This window comes from Gigantopelta aegis, chromosome 6, assembly GCF_016097555.1.
Source record: "Gigantopelta aegis isolate Gae_Host chromosome 6, Gae_host_genome, whole genome shotgun sequence".
NCBI lineage: Eukaryota > Metazoa > Mollusca > Gastropoda > Neomphalida > Peltospiridae > Gigantopelta > Gigantopelta aegis.
The window spans coordinates 75,031,172-75,058,143 of NC_054704.1; the positions used below are offsets into that span (position 1 = coordinate 75,031,172).

General features: G+C 36.9%; 1 protein-coding gene across 1 annotated transcript; it reads right to left on the reverse strand.

Moving 5' to 3' along the window:
* LOC121374723 lies at nucleotides 1-25,966 on the reverse strand. Its single transcript, XM_041501830.1, has 26 exons — nucleotides 25,783-25,966; nucleotides 23,818-23,848; nucleotides 22,393-22,509; nucleotides 19,175-19,292; nucleotides 18,234-18,299; nucleotides 17,248-17,313; nucleotides 16,470-16,664; nucleotides 14,730-14,796; nucleotides 12,627-12,700; nucleotides 11,836-11,993; nucleotides 11,329-11,533; nucleotides 10,905-10,966; nucleotides 10,622-10,681; nucleotides 9,597-9,717; nucleotides 8,790-8,837; nucleotides 8,348-8,455; nucleotides 8,179-8,236; nucleotides 7,047-7,420; nucleotides 5,831-6,322; nucleotides 5,529-5,651; nucleotides 4,627-4,744; nucleotides 4,065-4,218; nucleotides 3,416-3,478; nucleotides 1,161-1,233; nucleotides 638-691; nucleotides 1-243 (listed from the first exon to the last, which is right to left on the reverse strand). Exons 1-26 carry the CDS (start codon nucleotides 25,964-25,966, stop codon nucleotides 1-3), a joined length of 3,432 nt encoding a protein of 1,143 aa, XP_041357764.1.
* Nucleotides 25,967-26,972: the final 1,006 nt, after the last annotated feature.

A 26,972-nucleotide genomic window follows, 5' to 3' on the forward strand; every position in this document is an offset into this window, starting at 1 on the left:
TCACAATCGAGTGTTGTACAAATAGACACAAGCCTCCTCTTCATCACCATCATCGTTGTTTTGTTTCTCATAATCAGATCCCACGTTAATATGACCCCGTGACTGATGGGTTTTACTGGATGTTGAATTCACCATCATTTTACCCCGAGTCATCACGGGTTTCATGGCGGCCAGCATGCTGTGGTAGAGTCGAGGGAACAGTAACTCCTGTATCGCTAGAAGCTGCTTCATTCTGCGGCGTTCCTGAAACACCAAGACCATAATTACAAAGCTCGCATATCAAAACCACGCCAATACAGGAAATTATGCAAAGGGGTGTAGACTGTGATGAACAATGTTTCTAGGAGGTCATGATCCCCCCAACAACATTATATTTTAAAAAGGAAAATGTATATTGAGCAGGGGAGGGGGGTGTTCGACCATCGAAGTCTTCTGATGCCCTATCACTCATATCACATGTTTCATCAATGCCATCGCTACCAAAACCATGAGAGTTATTTTCAATGAAATTGCATTTTGAAGTTTAGTATTTATATGCAAATATAATTTTACAAATATTCTAATGAAAGAAATGTAAATAGATAAAAACAATGGCCCTTGTGTTGATAAATGATGTATTAAGTCACCAGACACTTACCTTTGGAGGCTCAAAGCATGCTGGCGAGTTTTCCGTTATTACTGGAAGGAGGTTCTGAAATATGTGACAATTAACAAGTGAACGTACATATCTTTACAAAGGGACAGTCTGAGGTGTACATGAATAACAGACTCTATTTCTTTAGAGCAATATAGGAATAACAGAAAAACCGCCCTTTAAGGCTTGTTCAATCAGCATGAAAAACATGTGTTTGTTACTAGGTGAATTACTTGATTAATTGCTCTCTAAACCACAAATAGTTTTATGTTTTAATCAATGGAGTCAACAATTGATTTAACTTTAATGAATTGGTACTGGACTTTCTCTTGTACTGAAAATCCACTACTGATTTTATCAGTGCCTTTTCTCATCTAGTTCACGAATACAGAGTAATACATTTGCATTCTGTTCAACAAAATGTGTTTTTACACTTTCACTTTACATTCTACAATAAATACGTGTTTAACATTTTACTCTTAATGACATTTATTAATTTTTCAAGACAATTACATCTAAAACAAACCTGATCGGCAAAGTTTCTCAGTTCTTTTTCTCGAACATAAACAAAGGGTCGTATTACCCGAAGATCTCCCTCTCTGTGAAAAAAATACATATTTAATTTAATTTACGTGACATACAGTGATAACGTAATCGCGAAAGTAGTGGATGTAAAAATCAATATGCATAATTATACTCTGTAAACAAAATAATTGTAAGATATACATTAAAATAAAAAGAATGTGCCTTAGCCAATAATTAACAAACTAGTGTTCATTATATAAAACAGTGCAGTACTTTTATATAGTAATGTGAGTAGTCTGCTTAATAGTTTAATAAAATCAGCAGGTAACCAGCTTCCACTATCATAAAACATATATATATTCTTTATATTTACAGTTGACAGTTAACCTATGCATCAGAATAGTTAACGAAAAGTAATTTATGCTTCAATAGTCGGATGTTCTCTAGATGTTGCAAAAAAAACAAAGATGATGTGGTGTTGCATAAAACTTGTATGATACCAGCAGTATTAAAGCATTGTCAGATGATGTGTTATCTTGATCTGTCCAGTCATTGCACCACGACTGGTATATCAAAGGCCGTTGTATGTGTTATCCTGTCTGTAAGATGGTTCATATAAAAGATCCCTTGCTACTAGTGAAACAAATGTAGCGAGTTTTATCTCTTTAACTGTGTCAAAATGACCATATATTTGACATCCAATAGCCGAAGATTAATAAATCAGTGTGCTCTAGTGGTGTCGTTAAACAAACCAAACTTTAACTTTGTCTTGCTCAGACAATCTGTTTAAACTAATGTTAATACAACGCAATGACCGGTACCGTCTCACTTGTAGAACGCCGGGGAAGCACGGTCGAGCTCGATTCATTGTATTGGTGATGTTATCACTGTTCGGACAGTGAGTCATGAGTGTTTGCTGGTCTGGCTTGGCAGATAATACGAATGTGATAATCGAGTCGGTCAAATGGGTGATGGACGTCGCAGTTCTCAATGAGTTAACCAGTATCTGGAGATTACTAACAAGCCAGCAAACTACTGAAACACTTGTCAGTGGGGAGAGTATGGGGAAAAGATCACAGTCTATTCATTATAGGATTTCACGATGTGTGTTACTTCGGCGGAGGATGGGGGCTAGAAAAAGGGCAAAGGCACAGACAGGGAAATGTATTGGATCTGTCTTCACTGATTATTGTACGATTTCATGATCTATATTACTCTGGATCGGGGAGGGAGGGGACTATAAAAGGGAAAAAGAACAGAGACGAAAAATCAATTAGATCCGTCTTCACTGATTATTACAGTAAAACTCCTCTAAACCGGACACCCTCGGTACCAAGTAAAATGTCCGGTTACAAGAGGTATCCCGTTTATAGAGGTTAAGTTCCGTACAGATTTTAAAAAAAGGACCGTGAAAAATGTCCGGTTTGGGAGGAATTCCGGTTTACAGAGGGTCCGGTTTTGAGAGGTTTCACTGTATATGATTTCACGACTTGTATTACCTTGGATTTGGGGGGAGGGGGGGATGTTACTAAATTGGAGGGGACTAAAAACGAACTCAATGGTCATTACACTGACTGCTCACTAACCACTAACCCACTGTCCTGGACAGACAGCACAGGTAACTGAGATGTGTGTCCAGGACTGCGTGCTGGAATCTGTGTTGGATATAATCAGGAAAACCACTTTAAATGATATGAACTGTCGAAATCCTTCTGGTTGAGATCCACACGTTGAGCAGCTAAGACGCGGGAGATTTCTTTAGGAACAATCACCCGAAACCTAGTTCCACTCTGTGTGATAATCAGATCATTGTGCTGCCAAAACATGGTAGGTTAGGGTAGAGTGATCAGTTTACTCGACTAGATCAAAGTACGTTTATGGAATCCACATAAAATACTACTGAATAGTTAGACTGTGGTTAATGATTAATGTAATATGTGAAAATAGTCGGGAATAAGTATTTGCTTACTATTTGAACAGTGGGGAATGTCAAGTGCTAATATAGTCAGGAAAATGTGTGTACGAACTAAATGAACTTTAGTTGATGTATTCCTACAATTAGAAAACGTATTTACTAATTAGTTAAACTGTGATTAATGGATTGTGTTCATATAGCTGACAATACGTCTTTACTTACTTAACTGGATGAACTGTTGCTAATATAACTTGTTCATACAGTTGGGAATAATCTTTACTAACTAGCAGAACTGTGGATAATACAATGTTTTAAAAAGATGGTATTAAATATTTACTTACTGCAAAGTGTACTGTGCCGCCATTGTTCGTATTACTCCATTGTGAAAGAACGAGAGGAGGAAACTACAACAAAGATAATGTTATGTACGTCAAAGACAAATATAATGGAAAACGTCAGTTAAAAAAATCTCCTTACTATATACGTCTAGTATGGAAGACATATATTTGTACACAGTGATCTATCTAGTAGAGAAGAAAAATAATAGTGATATATCTATCATACATGGCCTGGTGCTTATAAAACTTTTAGAGTCTAGACTCGAGACTCTAATTCAGTCTGAGACACTACTGTCATGACAACGGGATACAAATTGTATGCGTGTGACGTCATTAGATATTGAGTCTGAACTCGAGCACGGCCCTGTTTATTAAAATAATTTAAAATTATAGATTACAAAAAGAAGATAATATTCTGATAATAATGCTAATGGGAAAATGTTGCAGGTTTCCTTCGATGTTTGTGGGAGTAAACCATCACCCCAAACATTCTCCATCTGCATCTGGACTCGAAGTTACCGGCCTCGGTGGTGTCGTGGTTAGGCCATCGGTCTACAGGCTGGTAGGTACTGGGTTCGGATCCCAGTCGAGGCATGAATGAGGTTCTGATCCTGATTAAGATCCTGATCCTGATTAAGATGTCAACACTGACCTTTCCGCGAGGTCGTCCAAGTGTTGTCCGAGCGCCAGCACGTTGTAGCCTTCCCGCCGTGCCACAGCGTATATCCGACCTCGCTTCATGCGGCTGCAGAAACTACAGATTGATGCACATTCATACGGCAGATTCTCAGCTGTCTCCAGGATACCTGGTAAAATAATACCACATGCAAATCAGTTTACCTCTCTCAAGATACCTATGTAAAGTAATATACATGTATACAGAAACAAATAATTTTACTTGATCCCATGACAGCTGGTTAAAAACAGAGGTAACACGAACAAGTAACTTCAACTAACTCTAATATACCAAGGTATAATATGATAGAAATCATTTGAGCTGTTCCAGGAGTACAATAACAAAAGCGTAGACTGAGACGGTTCGAGGTGTTCAGGTCAACATCCCTGCTGAGGCTAAAACAAGTTTTACAGTGTAATATTAAGCTGTGCATATAGGTGTCCAGCAAACATAAACGCACCTGAATAATATACATAAACAAAAAGTATGTTATTAAAAGGTGTGTAGGCGGTAGTCGCAACAAGTACTGGTAACTTACCTTGAGATTCGTAGAAATAAGGTACGCCAAGTTCGGAGAGGTATTGTTTTAGAGGAGTCGGATCGTAGACCGGGGTCTTGGGGTCTACTGTCACCACACCAAACTCAAAACTCATACCCTGACGATAGCATAAAAACATCACTTCATTCGTAACTTATAATAAAATATTCAATATCAATAATAATACATTCAATATATTCACTAAACATCCACAATTAATTTTCTTATGAATTATGTATAAAACAAATGTTTATCAAATATTACATTGATTTAACAGCTATTATTTTTTTATACGTCAATTAGTGCTTGATATGAAGGAGGGTGATTTTAATAAGCACTTCTTGGTTGGAGTGTATAGACAAAACAAAGTTTAAGTAACAGGCACGCACATACGCACACACACACACACACACACACACACACACACACACACACACACACACATATATATATATATATATAGAGAGAGAGAGAGAGAGAGAGAGAGAGAGAGAGAGAGAGAGAGAGAGAGAGAGAGAGAGAGAGAGAGAGAGAGAGAGAGAGAGCACATGCACACATACAAACATTAATAACAACTGAGAAATACAAACAGCTGATTGCTAGCTACATGGTTAATTCTAGATATTCAAACTTTAACGAACAAGTCATTAAATTGGTGTTACCTCAATTTAATTAAATATGATAACATTTCTTTTAGCATATAACTGCAAATGTCTGATGATGTATAATTATATACCAACCTTTCATTTAGCATAGAACTGATACTGTATGATGGTATATAATTATATACTAACCGTTCCTTTAGCATAGAACTGCAAATGTCTAGAGGTGTATAATTATATACTAACCGTTCCTTTAGCATAGAATTGAAACTGTCTAATGGTATATAATTATATACTAACCTTTCCTTTAGCATAGAACTGGAACTGTCTCATGGTGTGTAGAAGAGATAAGGAATTTTTTCCTCCAGACAGACACACAAGAACTCGGTCACCATGTTGTATCATATCATACTCCTCCATAGCCTGAAAAGATTGATTTCTCCATTTAGAGATATTGATTATAGACAGACTGAAGGTAGATAAAAAGGACAGACAAATGACAAACTAACAGACAGAGAGAGAGATATGAAATCCGTGTATATTCTGTTAATAATATCCAATCACTGATGGCTAATAGTATGACATATTTCAATAACGCATACCTTGACAGCAGCTTTGAATATGGTCCTGGAAGGATATACCCATTTATTCTGTTGTTTCTCTTTACAGTCTGCTGTGGTTTCAGAGCTGTCAATGCTGGTCGTGATGCTCACATCGAATTCATAATAGATGTCTGACATGTCAATATAGGTAGAACGCCGGATATCTGTATTAGCCCCGAGAACATAATGGCTACCTGTATCAGCCCTGAGCCTGTGATGGCCATGGCCGTTTGCGTCCAGTTTTCCAATGTTGTACTCAGAGCTATTTTTCTCATTATTACTTGTGTTGGGAGACTTGTGTTCGGCGTAAATAACTCCCTGCTGCAGAGGTCTGGAGAGAAAGGCTTCCTGTGTCTGGCGTCTCAGAAGTGATGACTCGTTGGTACATCTCTGTACAGCTTTGGTCTGTATGTCTGTTGTGTTTTCAGCGATCGCTTCTATCTCGCTTGCAGGTTGTGCAGTTTTGTTACACGGAAGTTTATCTCTCAGACACTGCAGAAATAAAACAAAGTGCAACAATTTATCCATTACACCTTTTGAGTCAGCATTGAGTAACAGCTTAAGAGTAGTAAAAGTAAAACGTTAAAGTTTGCTTTGTTTTACGACACCACTAAACCACAATGATTAATTAAACATCAACTATTGGATATGTCAAACATTTGGTAAATGTGACATATAGTCATGGAGGAAACCTGCTATATTTGTCCATTAGTAGCAAGCCCAGGGATCTTTTATATGCAGTTTCCAACACACAGGATATCACCGTCGTGGGTCACTGGTTGGATAACATGTTATGTTATTACATAATATTTTTTTAAGTTCTAATGATTTAAAACAGTAAACCTGTTTGAAACAGTACATTTGGAAAGTTTATGAAGAATACCTCTTTCATTCTTGGCCTACCATTTGCCAAGATTTTATAAAGACCATGCACGAAAACTCCAACACCATTAGCATTCGTTTGGACACAAATGTTTTTGTTTAAATTCATGTTCACCAAAGTCTAGAAATTATAGCTAGCGTATGGTAGTTTATTTTAGCATACCTGAAGAGCAGACCTGAAGACTGAATGTGATGAGGGAATTTGTTTTTCTTTCGTCTTTGGTACACATTCTGAAGACATATATTGTCTGACGTTCCTGGTATGGCATACATTCAGCTGGCAATGAAGGTCTGACAAGTTTACGTACGTGGTGTTGTGGAATTTCGCACAAACACACTGCCCACGAGTAAACATTTTCTGTTTGCTAACAGTGAATATGGAGTTCTCCCGACCCACACTGTTTTCAGGAGAGACACAACCTTGTTGTACAGACACGAAAGACTCTTCAAGGTGTAGTTTCAAAGAGGATTTCAAGCTAGTGGTGGTGCATCTCGTTATTCCTTCTTCTACATTGGACGATTCTGTTCCATCGTCCAACTCCAGATGCATCTTAGCCTTAAGAGACTGTGGAACAACGGTGAGCGAACTCAGAGGAAGAGGTGTTGTTCTGCTGCCATGTAAACAGTCATAGGCTTCGCTGGGAAGAACAAACCACCGGAACGGCTGAGAGTCGTTGTCAAACAGAAGAGTCTGGTCAGATAGAGGAACTTTAGTCTGAAACATTCAGTAAAACATTTTGTAATTATACAGAGGGTACCATAGTCTGACACATGTCGTAAACATTGTCATACAAAGATAGAGGCACATTATAATAATATACTGATGTGGTATTTGTTTTAAAAACCTTATTGAATTTGACACTGGTGATTAGCTCGAGATACCCAAAAATGACTGATTCATGTTGAGATATCTGACACTGGCTGAGCTCTATTGGAATATCTGACAAACTGAGATAGCTGATACTGGTTTACTTTACTGATATATCTGACATTGGTTGACCTTTATTAATATACCTGGCATTGTTTGACCTGTATTAAGACATCTGACACTGTATTGATATATTTGGCACAGTTGGCCTGTATTGAGTTAACTGACACTTGTTGACCTGTGTTGCGATATCTGGCACTGGTTCTGGTGAGATACCTGACACTTATTGACTTTTTATTGATACATCTGACACTCGTTGACGTGAATTGAGATATCTGGTCGATCTGTATTCAGATACCAAACACTGGTTGACCTATAGCTTAATCTGTTTACAACTGGGCAAGGTGAATGTGAGTGGCTGTCCTATAGACTAGGCATTGGATAGAGATTAATGGAATAATTCACTAGTTTGTCAAATGTCCATTTCGACTCTGTATTGTGCGGAGATACGGCCCTGATCACGTGTTATGATTTTGTCGTTCAGATTTGACAGTTAAAGTTATCAGGGATGATGTTTGCATAAACAAATAAACAATACAAACTTTAGTTACCTTTTCAGACTTCTTGAATATATCTTTGGCCAGCAGTAAGCAATCCTAAAGAATAAATAAAAACATAAGCATATTACATAACACGTTTTGATGCTGTAAAATATATTATTATTATGGTTATTTTCTATTGCTAGTCAGATGGAATATATTAAATACCTGATAGTCAGATGGAAGAGGACCTTTTTCAGTTTGTGGAGGAACTTTCAAATTCATCTCACCAGACTTGTAAGAGATGTGACCAAGCCATTTCCGGTCTTTAAACACCTGGTAAGTAAATAACACAAATAATTTTAAAGTTGAATCAAATAAACATTCATCATTTATCTACAAAATGAAAACATAATTATCTAACTTAATAATATGAGGACTACTTTGGTTCACAGACTAACCGAAATTGTAATGTTCAACTTCCATACTACACAAGATATAATTGCCAAATGTTATGACCTTTGGGAAGTTGTAACTTTTTGTTGTTCCATTGTATAACCAACTGATCTCCTGACTTGGTATATTTGAATAGAATGTGTATAGAGATATATGATTTTATACATGGATGAGGAAATAGTTAAATGAGTTGCTGACTAGAAGGAAAATAAACCTGAGCATTCTTCTGTCGCCAGTCGCCAGTTTCTGGGATGAACATGTACTAGAAATAAAATAATGGACAATTAATAATATATTTAATTATGCCATAAAAAATAATTTGTTAATGTAGTAAAATAATAATAATTTAAGTTGTTAATTTATGAACTAACCGGTAATAACAGTAAATGTGTATGTGTCTGCGTGTGTGTGTGTGTGTGTGTGTCTGCGTGTGTGTGTGTGTACGTGTATGTGTGTGTACGTGTGTCTGTGTGTCTGCGCGTGTGTGTGTACGCGTATGTGTGTGTACGTGTGTGTGTGTGCGTGTGTGTGTGTGTGTGTACGCGTGTGTGTGTGTGTCTGCGTGTGTGTGTACGCGTGTGTGTGTGTGTGTGTGTGTACGTGTGTGTGTGTCTGTGTGTGTCTGCGTGTGTGTGTGTACGCGTGTGTGAAGTATTACGTTTACCTGTGAATTACCTGTGATAATAGACTTTAGACCAAACTATATTGACACTATATCTGACTGTATTAACTTTACTAATAATAATTTAAGTTGTTAATTTATGGAACTAACCGGTAATAACAGTAAATGTGTATGTGCCTGCATGTGTGTATGGGTTTGTGTGTGTGTGTGTGTGTGTGTGTACGTGTGTGTGTGTGTGTGTGTGTCTGCGTGTGTGTGTACGTGTGTGTGTGTGTGTGTGTGTGTGTGTGTCTGCGTGTGTACGCGTGTGTGAAGTATTACGTTTACCTGTGAATTACCTGTGATAATAGACTTTAGACCAAACTATATTGACACTATATCTGACTGTATTGACTTTACCTGTGGTAAGAGGCTGTGCGCGTGCTGTGCTACTAACTGCACAGCTTCCAGCACAAACTGCAGACAGTCGTCATCTATGAAGTATGGTAGACTGAGTCGAGTAAATCCAGGCCTGAAACATCTGTAAAGAATAAGACAATTTTAGTATGTCGAAGTATGAACTCACCAATCTCCAAAAGTTAGTTTCAAAACTAACTATATAATAACTAGACTTTCGTAGCTACAATTACCACAGATTAGTTATATAATATCACATATTTAAATAACAAGTGACCTGTTTTAGATTTGAGGACGATACATCTGCATTATTGATGAATCTTGTTCCATGGTTTGCTTCTATAAATAAGTAGAATGCAGACAGCAGTCAAATTGAACAAAGTATTTGAAGAAACTTTAGGTAGAGCCTTATGGGGAGGGGGGGGGGGGGGCACAATCCCTAGTGAACAGCTGTAGTGGGGTCACAGGTCAGATTTTGACCTATATTTATATAAGGAGCGACAAAGGGTTAACACCCCGCCACCCCCCGCACCACCCCACGGTTCCCTACGGGTCCGTAGAGTTTCGGTGCAATCAAATTGGGGAAAAGTATTTGAAGGAAGTCTTAATAATACGAGGGGCGAGACGTAGTCCAGTGGTAAATCGCTCGCTTGATGCGCAGTCGACCTGGGATCGATCCCCGTCGGTGGGCCCATTGGTCTATTTCTCGTTTCAGCCAATGCACCACTACTGGTATATCAAAGGCCGTGGAATGTGCTATCCTGTCTGTAGGATGGTGCATATAAAAGATACGTTGCTACAAATGGAAAAATATAACTGGTTTCCTCTCTATGACTATGTCAAAATTACAAAATATTTAACATCCAATAGCCAATGATTAATTAATAAATGTGCTCTAGTGGTGTCGTTAAACAAAAACAAACTTTAATAATACGAGTATGTTCGCCTGACACGAAATGTAGAATGTGTCTTGATAGCAATTATAGAAGCTAAAGTGGGAAAGCAATGACTGCAGTCTGACTGCTTACCGTAGAACGTCTCGGTGTGAGCAGTGTTGTTCTTTCCATGAGCCAGTTCCTTCCATGTGCCTGGAATAGCAAAGGGTGTATTCGGATTAACAATTTCCATTTAGTTCTTAGAAAGACTAGCCCGCAAATCTAAGCAATACCTGATTAATCAGAACTGCCCACTCACTGCAATATATACTTTTACCTAATTGTAAATCGTTCATAACCAGCTATGGAATACCTGTCAAAATATCTTTGAAATTTGTTGAAAGTCTTGAATGAAACACTGATAGATAATACTCACCAATCTCCCATCAACATGTGTTCCAGCCTCTCTGCCTCTTGTTCATCCAAACCTAACAGATCCTGCAATACAGACGTGAGCTCTTTATTTCGTCACCTTTTAGAGTAGTAGAGCAAGTTGCCATTTACGATTCACTACAAATGTTGGCTTAAGAATAAACAATCATCTTAAACAACAATAATATGATAGCGTGCATGTGGTAAATGTTTTAAAAGACAGCGATGATCATGCAAGAATTTTTGGTCAAATAGTGTATGTCTATGTATAAGCTGAGCTGTCGTGTTGACCCTGAACAACATATTACGGGTTCCTCTACTTAAACGATCCTAGAACCGGGTCTGGTGATGTTATAGACCAGAAAGATTTGCGTGATTTACATGTTCATCCTCAGTATTGTCTTTATAGTAGGCATTTCACCAATTACCAGAGTGTATGGTCCAGCACAGGCACATCCTCCGCGAGCCTGGATTCCAAAGACGTCATTCAGAACGGCGCTCACGAAGTTGTAGTGTAGGAATCGACCAGTTTCTGGGTGGTAGATGAGGAAGGAGAACACAGGAAGTCGTGGCACGTTTAGGTTACCCAGAATAACTAGATTCTCACAATCCTGCCAGTATGTCTTAGCTTTACTGAAATAAAATACAGATTACAGTATAGAATACAGTTCATAGAATAACTACATTCTCACAGTTCTGCCAGTACGTCTTAGCTTTACTGAAATAAAATATAGATAACAGTATACAAAACATATAAAAAAACCAGTTCATAGAATAACTAGATTCTTACAGTCTCGCCAGTATGTCTTAGCTTTACTGCAATACAATATAGTACAAAAACACACAGTACAAAAACACTGCAATTAGAATACAGCACAATTAATACAGTACACAGTACAGAGAATACAGTCCATGAAATCAGGTATCTGACTTACTCAAAGAGATATCTTTCTCTGTCCATGATGGTGTCTGTGGTGATGGCTTCCTTTAACTGGAACACGAGACCCGCTCGGATAGACTCCACGATCGCTGGAGTTCCTCCCTCCTCGCGCTCCTCCTGATCTTGTAGATAGTGGTGTCGATCTCGCCGAACCTGAGACAGGTCACTTTGCAATTTCAGGTGTATTACAGGTGCATATACCCCTGATCGCTAGATCACTATTCGTTTACAGGTGTGTACTCTTAGACGTTATGTCATGGTACATGGATGTTAGGTCAGTATACAATTATAGGAGTATGCTATTCAATTTTGGGTCAGTATACAATTACAGAAGTATAACTTTACTGTTACGTCAATACATAATCACAAGTTTACACTTGTAATTGTATACTGACCTATTTGTAAGGTTCTAGACACTCAGATAGTAGGTCAGTGTTCATTTAGAGGTATAGGGCATTGGACGTATAATAAAGTACAATTATAAAGTGTAGAATCTTAGTTCGGTAAGTATATAATTATAGGAAAAGAACAGATTATCAAAGAAGATATCCGAAACAAATCCTAAACTCTAATATCCTAATCTTAATATTTTAATAACATAATCTTAAAAATATTATGGCAAATCATAATTTTAATATCTTAATTTCCTAGACAGAAGAAATAAACACTTGCTACTAGAATACGAAATAGGAAACGAAAGCTTGGATTAATAATTAACATACATACATATTGAAGAGCATAAACAACGGATCTTACTTTGATATATAGTGAATGGTGTATACTTACAAAAGACACAGTGCCTCCCCCTCCTCCTTCTGGTACAATGTTACGAAACACAGAGTTCTTGGCTATTAGAACACCTGAACAATAAGGAACCATGCAATGTAATCATCACGTTATGGTTAGGTATCTCGAACTTAATAAAACTAAATTCTAATGCAGACACATTTTTAAACACATTTCTGGTTTGGACATTATTATTGAGAGGGTTTCTTTTAAATTATTTCTTATAGCTTGATTGTAACAAATAATGCTGTCAATATTATTTTTAAAATGAAGGAATCCTATTGTCAATCAGCTTAAATTAATATTTTATTTACAAATAATAAAATGAAGATAATTTCGTGTATAAAAAACATTCTCTTACAAAACATATTACAGTAGCATAAATATGGCCTGTTGTTAAAACAATTACAAAAATACATTTTACTTTCAAACCAAACATAACATGCATATGATGTATTAAGTAAACATATAATCAACGTATCCGCTTACCAGTCAAACGTAACACTAACATTGTCTTTTACATTCAATTCTAATATTATATCCCACATGTTACAAGCATAAAGCAAGTATTATCGTCTGATTAAATATTTTAAATGTGTATGTTCTCTTACTAAGCAACTTCAAAACAAGTAGATATTGTTTTACAAAACAATTATAATATGTTTGTCTTGTTGCAAAATTGTGTTTGGCCTGCAGCCCATATATATTTTAGTTTAGAGTGGCGTGTGGTCTAAACAGGACAGACTGAGTTGATATAGCTTAAAGTCTGTATAACTAATTCATACATCAACTATAACATAAACATTATGTCCTATGAATAAGAGCCTTGTTTTAAAGATACCCATTATGTCTATGTCATTTCACAGGGCAACCATAAAACAAATACATTAAAAACACTAAATAAAAGTCATTACATTATATACTTAAACTAAGCAAAAGTGAAATAAATTCGGCCTGTTACCAAGTAATAATAAAAGAAATATGGATTTTTACCAAACAATAGTAAAATGAAAAGACGTCTTACCAAGCAATCATAAAACAAACATGTATTTTTATCAAGCAGTAGTAACGTGAAAAAGACTCTTCCCATGCGATCATAAAACAAGCATGGGTTTTTACTCAGCTGTAGTAAAATGAACACGGCCTTTTACAAAGAAATCAGGCCTTTGTGGGGTTTTACCAAGCAGTAGTAAAATGAACATGAACTCTTACCAAGCAATATTAAATGAGTATAACCTCATGACGTCACCCAGCAATAATAAATGAATATTATCTCTAACTAATCAATAGTAAAATGAACCATACCGCTAGCCAAAGAATAGTAATATGAACCTTACCTCTAACCAAGCAATAGTTATATGACCATTACCTCTAATCAAGCAACAATAAAATGAGCATCACCTCTAACCAAGAAATAATAATACGAACATTACCTTTCACCAAGCAATAGTAATGAGCATCAGCCTACCTCTAACCAAGCAATGATGTGATTCTTTTACCAAGCAATTGAAATGACACCAAATAGTTTCTCCAAATGAACATTGTCTTCTTACCAAGCAAACATTACGTAGCAAATAGAATATAAATATGACCCCAAGGGAAGTAATAGTAAAATGGATATAGCCGTGTAGCAGGCAGTCATAAAAAAATGACTTACAAATAATCATCAAATGAATTTGAGCTCATATTAAGCAATTGTAAAATAGCAGTCTAACAGATATTAAAATATTTGACGACTTGAATTTGAGACACAAAATAACTCTTATGATATAACAAATTAGACAGACTATGGTTTCCTTTCTAAAGACATGGTTTGATAATTTATTTAGTTTTGGGGTTGGGGGGTTTTCGGGAGGGGGAGGGATTGTTGTCTGTATTTTTATTATTATTATTATTTCTTTTTCATAATGGTTTATAAATTATTAATAATTTGTAATTTTTATCAAATCATTGAAATATTTAAGGTAGCATGCTCTAAATAGCCACAGTGCACAAAATACTGTTTTCAATTTTTTTTAAAGTCTAAATGGAGGGCGAACTTTCAAGGATAGAAAAGAAGTGTGATCGTTTGGCGTCTAGGAATGCCACAAACAATGACGTCACCTGGTGTTGACACTCCGCCCATGAACTTGTGTGTTGACAAAAACACTGCGTCCTTGTACGCGAGCTTCTCACTGTCGCTGAAACACAAAACAAGATTATGTCTGAGAGGTATTAAGATTGATCCCGACCATGAGAACTGTTGGGTTTTCAGTTCTAAGACCATCCTAACAATATAGCTTGCAAGTGAAATATTTCTGGATTAGTCGGCTTCTTTAAACTAATCTTACTTCATGGTGTATAATAAGAGATGGTCAATGGGTAATATAGATGGATAATAATAATAATAATAATAATAATAATAATAATGTCATTGCAAAATAATATATGGTTACTATAACTTACTATATAATATTGTATATACATTGATAGTATCATGCTATAGGCCTATAACATTAATGATGTCTGCACAATACTGCATAACAGATTACCACTTTGTACATGCAATAGTATATTGTTGTAGATGTTCCCTGCATAATAATGTATCATAATATTTGCTGTCGTTGAAATAAGATTTCTGTTCCATAAGGACCTGAACATTTTCCAGACGACCTTTAGTTTGTGAATAATTATTAAAATATAAAAGAAATGCCACAGGTCGATATTCCTCGTCTTAAAAGCATATTGTCACAGACCACTGACTTATTTAATGGTCTAACAAAGTATTACCTGAACAATATAATTTGATTTGTCCCTAAATGTACTTTATTCAACCATCTGCATAACCATCATACTCCATTTATTAATGACATTTTGTAAAAATGTTTGAATTGTGGCAATGGTCCATAATTCAAAAAATTTCCGAGAGGGATGACATGGATTTCACTCCATCATGGTTCAGTTAAGGTGATGTGATAGCTAGATTTGGTTTCCAACAATTAATGTAAATTTTATTTATTATCAATTTTTTGAGAAATAAGGTCCTTAAATCTGTGACAGTATGCCTTTAAAGGCTAACAATGAAGGCACTGCATGGCAACTTCTTAGCGGAGTTCCAACATGAATCATCAAAGTATTCTGCTGCCAATATTGCGTTGATCTGCTGCCAACATCGCGTTATCTACAGGACCGTCGCTAGCACGTGTTCTTTGTGAGACATTAAGTACTTTAGCTCAGAGTACCACCCAAAAAGCTCCATTCCCATCCACATCCCCATCCCACTCCGTGTATTCTCATTTTCAAATACCACCCCAGAGGCCTATTCAAGGGGGCTAGCACTCGCGGTCGCTCGCTAAACTGTTGAATGAATGTGATGTTAAAGGGACATTCCTGAATTTGCTGCATTGTTAGATGTTTCTGACTAATAAAATATTTCTACGATTAAACTTACTTATTAAATATATTTTCTTGTTTAGAATATCAGAGTCTGTATATTCAATGTGTTTCTGGTCGTTTTAATATTTGTAAGAAGCCCAAACTGGATTTTATCTTCAATTAATTTCGAAAACAAATATTTTAAGAAATAAAATGAAATTTAACCTAGTACAAATATTAGAACGATCAGAAATACGTTCAATATACAGCCACTAATATTTTATGCAGAAATATATATTTGATTTGTTATTGCAATCGTTAAAAAGTCACTGTAAGTCGATAACATCTTAACAATTGCAGCAAACTCAGGAATGTCCCTTTAATTGTCCCGAGTGCTTGTCACAGTTACGACAGCATCTTGTGACTTGATTGGTCGGACACCAGCATGGCGGTGCACATTCTTAATGATGCTACTAATTCTCATTTCACCATTTCCACTAACCCAGGAACAAAAGGATTCATATCTATTTTCACATATGGTGCTGCAGTGGCATAGTCCCAGAATGCAAGCGCTCCGTATCTATGGAGACAGGCTGTGATGGCGTCAACGTCAACCAGGATACCGGTGATGTTGGAGGCGGCGCTGAAAGAGCCAATCATTTGTCTCTGTTTGTCTTTCCATTTCTGGAATAACCAATGAAAAAACATGTCTCTAGAAATGTAATTTGCTTGGTTTTCTATAACAAACAGTGAACAATTATCCAGTAATAATAAAAGACAAAATTACAACTTCCGTATATACATACATACATACATGTAAAAATGACGATTGTAATTGTCTGATTAACGCTATCATAAGGCTGTCTGTCCGTTTACCGCACACGTCATAATCACGGGGTTTCGATGTAAAGGTCGATATTTTGATCAGACGCATATGAATTAGGTAAAAATAAGGTAAAACATCAGAAGCTTAATTCATAAAGTCCCTTTAAACTCTTTTAAGCAACATCGCATCGTCTGTGTATCTTGTTGTTGGTTTTTTTTGTTGTTTGTTTTTGCACTTCATTGCAAAGTTGCAAGTGTTTAGTGAATTAGGCCCCAGATTTCATTATAGCTAATGTTACTTTGTAACATGAAGTAATGATTTCTGAAATCGTTTTGAAATCTTTGAATCTCATTAATCTTGAATACTTTTGTTTTGTTGTTCTCTACTAGTTTTTATCGGCTACTGGTGCGACTGTTTGATGAAGTGAAATAATAACGATACCTTTAGGTGGTTTTCCAAATCAGCAATGTCGACTAAACCATTCTTCTGTTGTTTTATTCTGAATACCTGAAAACAAACATCGTACGAGTGATAGACAAATACTGCAAAGCTGTTCCAACGTGATCATATATACTAAAAGGCAAAAGTTATTATGACATGTATTGGTTGGAGTAATAAATTTGTGAATGGATTTATGGATGTAAACCAGAGAAAATGTGCACGAAACAGCTCGAAGAAATGCAACAAAACAGCGATTACATGCTTTGTGCAAGAAACATGTTGACCATAAAAGGCCAGACATTCAGTCGCAAATCATTGCCACTCTGTGCAGCCTTCAAAAGTCCAGAAGTCAGAAAAACACCATTAGTGAACTGTTTGATACAATTTCGTCATGCCACGCTTCAGTGAAAATGACAGATGGCGAGTCATAGGGATGCTTGAATCTGGGACATCGCAGCGTGACATCGCACGTCAATTCAACGTCCAGAAAAACACCATATGGCACTTATGACAACGATATCAACAAAACAACCAGGTCAGGGACCGTCCCCGTAGTGACCGACCACCCGTGACAACCCCTCGCCCAACCAGCAACCCTCACAGCCCGTATCATCCCTTTCTGCAGCTTTTAGTGGCCTCAATGAGACGACGGTGCCAGGCCTGTATCAATGTTCAAGGTGGACACACTCGTCACTGACTGTGTGAACTTCGCTCTGGACCCTCTCTAGTGGTGTGGCTCATTTGCATATGGCAGGTGCGCCCTTTTCATGTACTATTGCTTGTTTCCATACTTTCGGACATTTCTCTTTCCATGTTATAACGTTTCATACACGGCAGTAAAATCGTATCATCAATTATCCTTGTCTTTTGTCTTTTGTGAGTCACAATAACTTTTGCCTTTTAGTATATGTACAGACCACTAAAAATAAATATAAAAAGAAAGAGTATTGTGTATGATTATTAATTTTTTTATATAAGAAACATACCTCAGGGGTGATTTCCTTCCAGGGTAGAATGTTCGAGTGATGTTCATACGGCCCTATGAACACGACCTGTAATCACGAAATATGCTGAAAAGTGTACTTTCAAATAATGTGAACGTTATTCAGCAGTGACTAAATTCAATGTTAAATGAAAATACATACATGTCGATTTTGACCGAAATTTGAAAACTAAAATTGCCGAGATGGTTGACTTGGATTTCACTTCACCATGGTTCAGTTAAGGTGATGCGATAGTTAGTTTTGGTTTCCAACAAGTAATGTCATTTTTATTTATTATCCATTTTTAGAGAAATAAAGTCCTTAAATCCGTGACAGTATGCCTTTACGGTAATAATAATATATAGATTTATTATTTCCGATGTATTCAACCCTATAGTGAGATGTGGTTTTAACGTTACAGAAGTTATTACAACTCACAAGGAATCACACGTTTTCTTTTTCTATAAACGGTTTCTATTGTCAATAGTTTGACATTATGAATGGTGTTGTTACAACACTGTGATGATGGATGTAACATCAGACGTTACTACACACTATATGAAAACACAAATGAAATATGTTCCTACTATGATATATGATAGTTGCTACTGATATTGTAAATAGTCTTGTAGTTACTGTGATTTTTAATGAGGGTGTTTAATGTATCACATAATAACTGGGTTTGTTGATACTGTATCATATAATTATAATAAATATTTTTTATTGTTACGTGCTGGGTACTAAAATAAATATGTTAATGTTACTCACTGTGATGTTATAAATAACTTAAATGGTTTTACGTGATATTATAAATATGTTTGGTTGTTACTTACTGTACATTAATTAATTGTTCTTACTATATAAAATTGTAGCATTATATCTTTGTTGCAGCTCACCGAATAATATTATAAACCGTTTCATCGTCATGTTTTGTTTCTACTTACAGGCGGACTGTTCAGGTTGAGTCCGTGGATAAGTTTATGGATTGCGCCAGTTGTTCCACTTCCCACAAATATCACTGAGTCGTGCTCGCTGGCATTCACAGCGTTACGAATTATGTCCCTGTCACACAAGAAGATCATTTTTAAATTCAACATAATATAAATACTAACCTTGCATTACGGAGGTGCAATATTATCTTACTAATTCTCTTCCCTCCCTCCCTCCCTCCCTCTCTCTCTAGAAAATTCAAACTTGCACAAGATAGAGCCCAATGGAATATATACAGTTGTGATGGGGCATGCACTCATGAATTAATGTAAAAACATGAGGCATGGGATTTTTAATCCAGATACCGACTACAAACCCAGAGTGAGTGATCCGCAAGGCTCAATGGGTAGGTGTAAACCACTTCCATCGACCAGTGATCCATAACTGGTTCAACAAAGGCCATGGTTTGTGCTATCCTGCCTGTGGGAAGCGCAAATAAAAGATCCCTTGCTGCTTGTCGTAAAAGAGTAGCCTATGTGACGACACGGGTTTCCGCTAAAACACAGTGTCAGAATGACCATATGTTTGACGTCCAATAGCCGATGATAAGATAAAAAAATCAATGTGCTCTGGTGGCATCGTTAAATTGAACAAACTTTTTTAATGTAAAAACAATGATGATATCGCCTCAATACATTGAAGTAATATATACTAACCTCATCTTGCGGCGGTACAGTGTTGTCTGTAGTGAAGCATATATACTAACCTCGTCTTGTGACAGTACAGTGTTGTCTGTAGTGAAGCATATATACTAACCTCGCCTCGTGACAGTACAGTGTTGTCTGTAGTGAAGCCTATATACTAACTTCGCCTCGTGACAGTACAGTGTTGTCTGTAGTGAAGCATATATACTAACCTCGTCTTGTGACAGTACAGTACTGTATGTAGTGAAGCATATATACTAACTTCGCCTCGTGACAGTACAGTGTTGTCTGTAGTGAAGCATATATACTAACCTCGCCTCGTGACAGTACAGTGTTGCCTGTAGTGAAGCATATATACTAACCTCGTCTTGTGACAGTACAGTATTGTATGTAGTGAAGCATATATACTAACTTCGCCTCGTGACAGTACAGTGTTGTCTGTAGTGAAGCCTATATACTAACCTCGTCTTGTGACAGTAGTGTTGTATGTAGTGAAGCATATATATTAACCTCGTCTTGTGACAGTACAGTGTTGTATGTAGTGAAGCATATATATTAACCTCGTCTTGTGACAGTAGTGTTGTATGTAGTGAAGCATATATATTAACCTCGTCTTGTGACAGTACGATGTTGTCTGTAGTGAAGCCTATATACTAACCTCGTCTTGTGACAGTACAGTGTTGTATGTAGTGAAGCATATATATTAACCTCGCCTCGTGACAGTAGTGTTGTCTGTAGTGAAGCATATATATTAACCTCACCTCGTGACAGTACAGTGTTGTCTGTAGTGAAGCATATATACTAACCTCGTCTTGTGACAGTACAGTGTTGTCTGTAGTGAAGCATATATATTAACCTCGCTTCGTGACAGTACAGTGTTGTCTGTAGTGAAGCATATATACTAACCTCGTCTTGTGACAGTACAGTATTGTATGTAGTGAAGCATATATAGTAACCTCGCCTCGTGACAGTAGTGTTGTCTTTAGTGAAGCATATATATTAACCTCGCCTCGTGACAGTACAGTGTTGTCTGTAGTGAAGCATATATACTAACCTCGTCTTGTGACAGTACAGTATTGTATGTAGTGAAGCATATATATTAACCTCGCCTTGTGACAGTAGTGTTGTCTGTAGTGAAGCATATATATTAACCTCACCTCGTGACGTGACAGTACAGTGTTGTCTGTAGTGAAGCTTATATATTAACCTCGCCTCGTGACAGTAGTGTTGTCTGTAGTGAAGCATATATACTAACCTCGCCTAGTGTCAGTACAGTTCTGTCTGTAGTGAAGCATATATACTAACCTCGTCTTGTGACAGTACAGTGTTGTCTGTAGTGAAGCATATATATTAACCTCGCCTCGTGACAGTACAGTATTGTCTGTAGTGAAGCATATATATTAACCTCGCCTCGTGACAGTCGTGTTGTCTGTAGTGAAGCATATATATATTAACCTCGCCTCGTGACAGTAGTGTTGTCTGTAGTGAAGCATATATATTAACCTCGCCTCGTGATAGTATAGTGTTTTGTATTGTAAAGTATGTAATAATATCGTCCCGTGGTGACACTGACTTGTTTGTAGTGTATTCGGTATTCAAATCCGTCGATAAAAAATCTAGTATCTTAACTTCGTATTACTTCTATACATGTATTATATTTTTGTTGTGTTCAAATACCTCTCTGTTTTGTGATAGTAAAGTGTTGTCTGTATTGAAGTATATAAGATAACATCGCCTTATAGCGGTAAGGTGTTGTCAGTAGTCAGGTGAATATTAACTTCGCATCGTGGCGATAAAATGGTGTTTATAATTAAGTGTATATACTAACCTCGCTTCGTGACGGAACAGTGTTGTCTGTAGCGAAGTGTATATACTAACCTCGCTTCGTGACGGAACAGTGTTGTCTGTAGCGAAGTGTATATACTAACCTCGCCTCGTGACGGAACAGTGTTGTCTGTAGCGAAGTGAATATACTAACCTCGCCTCGTGACGGAACAGTGTTGTCTGTAGCGAAGTGTATATACTAACCTCGCCTCGTGACGGAACAGTGTTGTCTGTAGTGAAGTGAATATACTAACCTCGCCTCATGACGGTTCAGTGTTGTTTGTAGTGAAGCGTATATACTAGCATCGCTTCTTGGCGGTTCAGTGTTGTCTGTAGTGAAGTGAATATACTAACCTCGCTTCTTGGCGGAACACTGTTGTCTGTAGTGAAGTGTATATACTAACCTCGCTTCTTGGCGGAACACTGTTGTCTGTAGAGAAGTGTATATACTAACCTTGCCTCATGACGGAACAGTGTTGTCTGTAGCGAAGTGAATATATTAACCTCGCCTCGTGACGGAACAGTGTTGTCTGTAGTGAAGTGAATATACTAACCTCGCCTCATGACGGTTCAGTGTTGTTTGTAGTGAAACGTATATACTAGCATCGCTTCTTGGCGGAACACTGTTGTCTGTAGTGAAGTGTATATACTAACCTCGCTTCTTGGCGGAACACTGTTGTCTGTAGTGAAGTGTATATACTAACCTTGCCTCATGACGGAACAGTGTTGTCTGTAGCGAGGTCACGCCTGTTGTCGTGTGTGTGTTGCCATAGTCTGGAAGAACCTGGTCCTGGATGTAGTCTTCTATGAACCGCAGAGCTCTGAAGAAGGATGGAATTAAATATTTTACTTAACGACGCACTCAGCTCATTTTATTTACGGTTATATGGCGTCGGACATATGGTTAAGGACCACACAGATATTGAGAGAGGAAACCCGCTGTCGCCACTTTATGGGCTACTTTTTCCGATTAGCAGCAAGGGATCTTTTATATGCACCACCCCACAGACAGAATGACAGCCACTTCATGAGCTACTCTTTTCGATTAGCAGCAAGGGATCTTTTATATGCACCATCCCACAGACAGGATTACACACACCACGGCCTTTGATACACTAGTCGTGGTGCACTGGCTGGAGCGAGAAATAGCCCAATGGGCCCACTGACGGGGATAGATCCCAGACCGACAGTGCATCAAGCAACGCTTTACCACTGGGCTACGTCCCGGCCCTCCGAAGAGGGAAGAAACATAGAAAACACAACTATTTAAACATTAAAGGGGCATTCCTGAGTTTGCGGCATTGTAAGATGTTTCCGACTAATAAAATATTTCTACGATTAAACTTACATATTCAATATATTTCCTTGTTTAGAATATCAGTGTCTGTATATTCAATGTGTTTCTGGTCGTCTTAATATTTGTAATAATCTCAAACTGGATTTTGTCTTCAAATAATTTCGTACGTACAAAAACTAAATATTTTAGGAAATAAAATGAAATTCAACCTAGTACAAATATTAGAACGATCAGAAACATGTTTAATATACAGCCACAGATATTTTATGCACAAAAAAAAAATTGATATGCAATTACAATTGTTAAAAAAGTATCTGTTAGTCGATAACATCTTTAAAATTGCAGCAAACTCAGGAATGTCCTTTTAAGATAGATAAAACATCCCATGTATGCAACACACATAATGAAATATAACATATGAAACGATAAACATTTTTAAAAATAATTAGCAAATAGCGTTGGAAAGGTTATTATTTTTCAACTGATAATAGAAGAACATATTAAAAGTAATAGTTACGTAATAGGCCTAAATATTTTTTGGAATTAATATTACTTTAAAACAATAGGTATATGTGATGGGGGATCTCGAATAGCGTTAGCCCCATCAACAATACAACTGAATTGAAATTATTCCAGAATACTGATTTTAATGGCAAATCTTCATGGGCAGTTATTTTCTTGAGCTGGGTTAAATTCTTGCTTTTCCTTTCATGTTTGGCCTATTTTAGAGCAGATTTCTTCCGACCCCTCCCCCAGTAAAGTGTCATCTCATAGGTCTATGTATACAGTATTGCTGTTGTAAAAGTAAAATAAAATAATAACAAATAGTTACCTGCCCGAGGCTATGAAATCCAGGTAAGTGACTGTAAAACAAGAAATGTGCAACATTGCATTGGAAATTAAAAACAAAACACAGGTTTTAAAAATAAACAAGAAGTAACGCATATTACACATGTTGTGGGGTTTTTTTTTCAACATTATTACCAGCTTGGTGCGTATGCATCTGCATACAGATTACAGTACTAAGTATTGTGTTCTTCTTTCATCAACTGAATATTTGTCCGCGTCTGACACATTGGCGCTTTTTTTCTAGTTGTGAGTTATATAAACCTTGCTCTATGACACATTATTCGTATAATAACATTTGGAATGTTACAAAATTAGGCTACACATAATAAATCAACCCTGCGTCCAAACGTAATTTCATAGATTTGACAGGGTTGGATATTTCTTTTCTTTTAACGTATCATGCATTTCAGGGGTCGAAATAGTACTGTCACGACCGGTTTTTTGCCGGTCAACATCACCACGGCCCGGGAGATTTTTAATGTATGTCGTCCCGTCGGACTGGTAATTAATTTACGTTTATATTCAGACATTAGTTTGAGTTACTAGTAATCATGTTTGGTCCGAGAGATTTTGATCTGGGCCGGAAGAATTTGTAGATTGTCGATCTAAATATCGACATCTACCCATTTCGACCCCCTGCATTTTATATGTGAGATTTTCCTAATATATTTGTTAAACCTAATAATATCGGACAATTCACGTTTCTGTAATGATGAACATGTGCAATATATAATTAACTTTAACTTGTTCTGTTTATTTGTTGAAATTCAACCCTTTGATATTCACTATATAACTTTGTTCGCATTTTACTGACGTAGACTCAACGGTTCATAAAACACGTTTACAGATTTATTAAACTAGTTTCCCCTCCCCTTTCTCACTCTTTTTCACTCTCCTTCCTACTTTTTAATCTTTCTCTCTAACCCGACTGTTGATCTGTTGTGACCAGCAGCCTTGACCGTACACACCAGGAAGTTGTGGTTAGTTACTGAGTTTGATAACAGTATCTGAGGCATGCTGTGTTCTATGTTTGATATTGTCGTAGACGGAAGACTTATTACAGTAGTATTGTTGGTGGTATTTAACTTATGTTCTTACTTATTTAAATTTATTATTACAGAAACGGCTGCAGAATGTTTCTAGGGAGGGGATGCAATGTCCAAAAAGGCGCCTACGGTATTCTAAAGTACATTAACACGCATTGCAGCATTGCATGGAGGATTTGCATGGTTCTTTGAAGTTCGGTGCAGGGGTGCGCACTCCAGCACCCTCCCCTGGATCCGCTCCTGTTATTATACTATAGTTCTTGACAAATATATTTTAGCGGTTTATGTCATTGTCTTGTTACACTGTTTATAACCAGCAAGTTCATATAAAATAGTAGCACTAGCAAATACCAATATTCAGTAATATAACATACCTTTGCGCAATCTAAATGTAAAACAAAAACAGTAAATATATGTCAGCTATCAATAAATGTACATATATTTTGTGCAATCCAAATATAAATCATAGGAAATATTTTCAACCATCATTAGTTTAACATATCTTTGTGTAATCCAAATGTAAAACAGTAACTATAATTTGGTGCAATCCAAATGTAAAACAGTAACTTTTGGCAACCATGAATAATTTTACATACCTTTGTACAATTCCATGTAAAACATGGTAAAAACGTTCAACCATCAATAATGTAATATTGATCAACAATCAATTAACTAGTATATATTATCTGCTGGTATTGTCTTCTACTATGTACATACGTTCATAAATTTCTGAAAAACATTTCATAAATAATCCAAAATGATCCAGTGTGTATTTTAATGAATAAAATTAATACTGTTGTGAAATTGTGTATATTTGTGGAAATGTAATAACGATTACTGGACAATCAGGACATCAGTTCTAAAACACTTGTAACCAATGAACATTAAATTTTGCAACATACCTTTGCGCAATCCAAACGGACCCCTGAACTCTTTATCACAGCCAATGACATTTTCTCTTATATAACTCAAAAGTTTCTCTTTATTTTCTTTATTATCTTTGGGCCATGATTTCGTGACATCTTCAGAAAGTGGTTTGTGAGTCTGAGAAAACGAGTTTAGAATCCGATCAACTAATCTCGTCATTGTTCACTCCACAGGTTAAATGATCTGCCACCACGCAACTGATTTCTGTAAGACAAATAAATCGTTTTGGCCTAATATATATTTTTTTTAAATGTCATCAATTGAGTTTAAATTGTTTATATTTTCTGTCTAATTCAAGTTCAAGCATGCTGACCTAAACACATCTCAGCTATCTGGACTGTCTAGAACAGACGTTAGTTATTAGTGACTGGTAATAGAAGGAATAAAAAGAACAAATGTTTTATAAGACCCTGGCATGCTTTAAATTACAAGGGACGATTGAAATGTTCCTGGCCTAACTGGGACGAACTTACCCTACGAGCATGCCTACCTGCTACGTTTTAAAGTAGTCACCTTGGAGGTCTACACAGTTCTGCCAACGGTAATGCAATACCTGGATTCTTCTTGAAGATAAAAAAAAAAACTCACCAGCGGAAATGACATCATTATCATTTGCATAATACCTGTCAGCAAACTCATTTTACAGGATGTGTTTATAAAACTTTTGAGTCTAGACTCAGATCTGTAATGACGTCACACGCATTCAGTTTGTATGGCTTGTTCTAGACTCTAAAAGCACACCTTTCGTGAAACATTCGCCATGGGCAACTCAATCGTCGGGATGTTCTCAAGTCTTTCTTGCGAGATGTCTTCTTCACTAGCTATATATCGGGTGGTTAGCCGTCGGTCTTGCATTATCATTTTATGTACACGGTGCCTTCATAGTTAGGCCGAGGACTTTTCAATCACAACTCGTGTGTCTATTTGATGAATATCGAATGGTTACTGCGACACTTGATCTACAGAGTATAAAAGAAATCCATTGTCGCTATACAAACTGCTCCTATCGAAACATGGCAAAGGGTCTTTTAGATGCACTTTCCCACAGACACATAGCCTGGCTTTTGGCGTACCTGTCGTCAGGCACTGGTTCAGATGTAAAAAAAAACGATGGGTCCACCGAGACAGATCGTCCCTCGAAGTAAATGCAATTGATCAAAGGCCG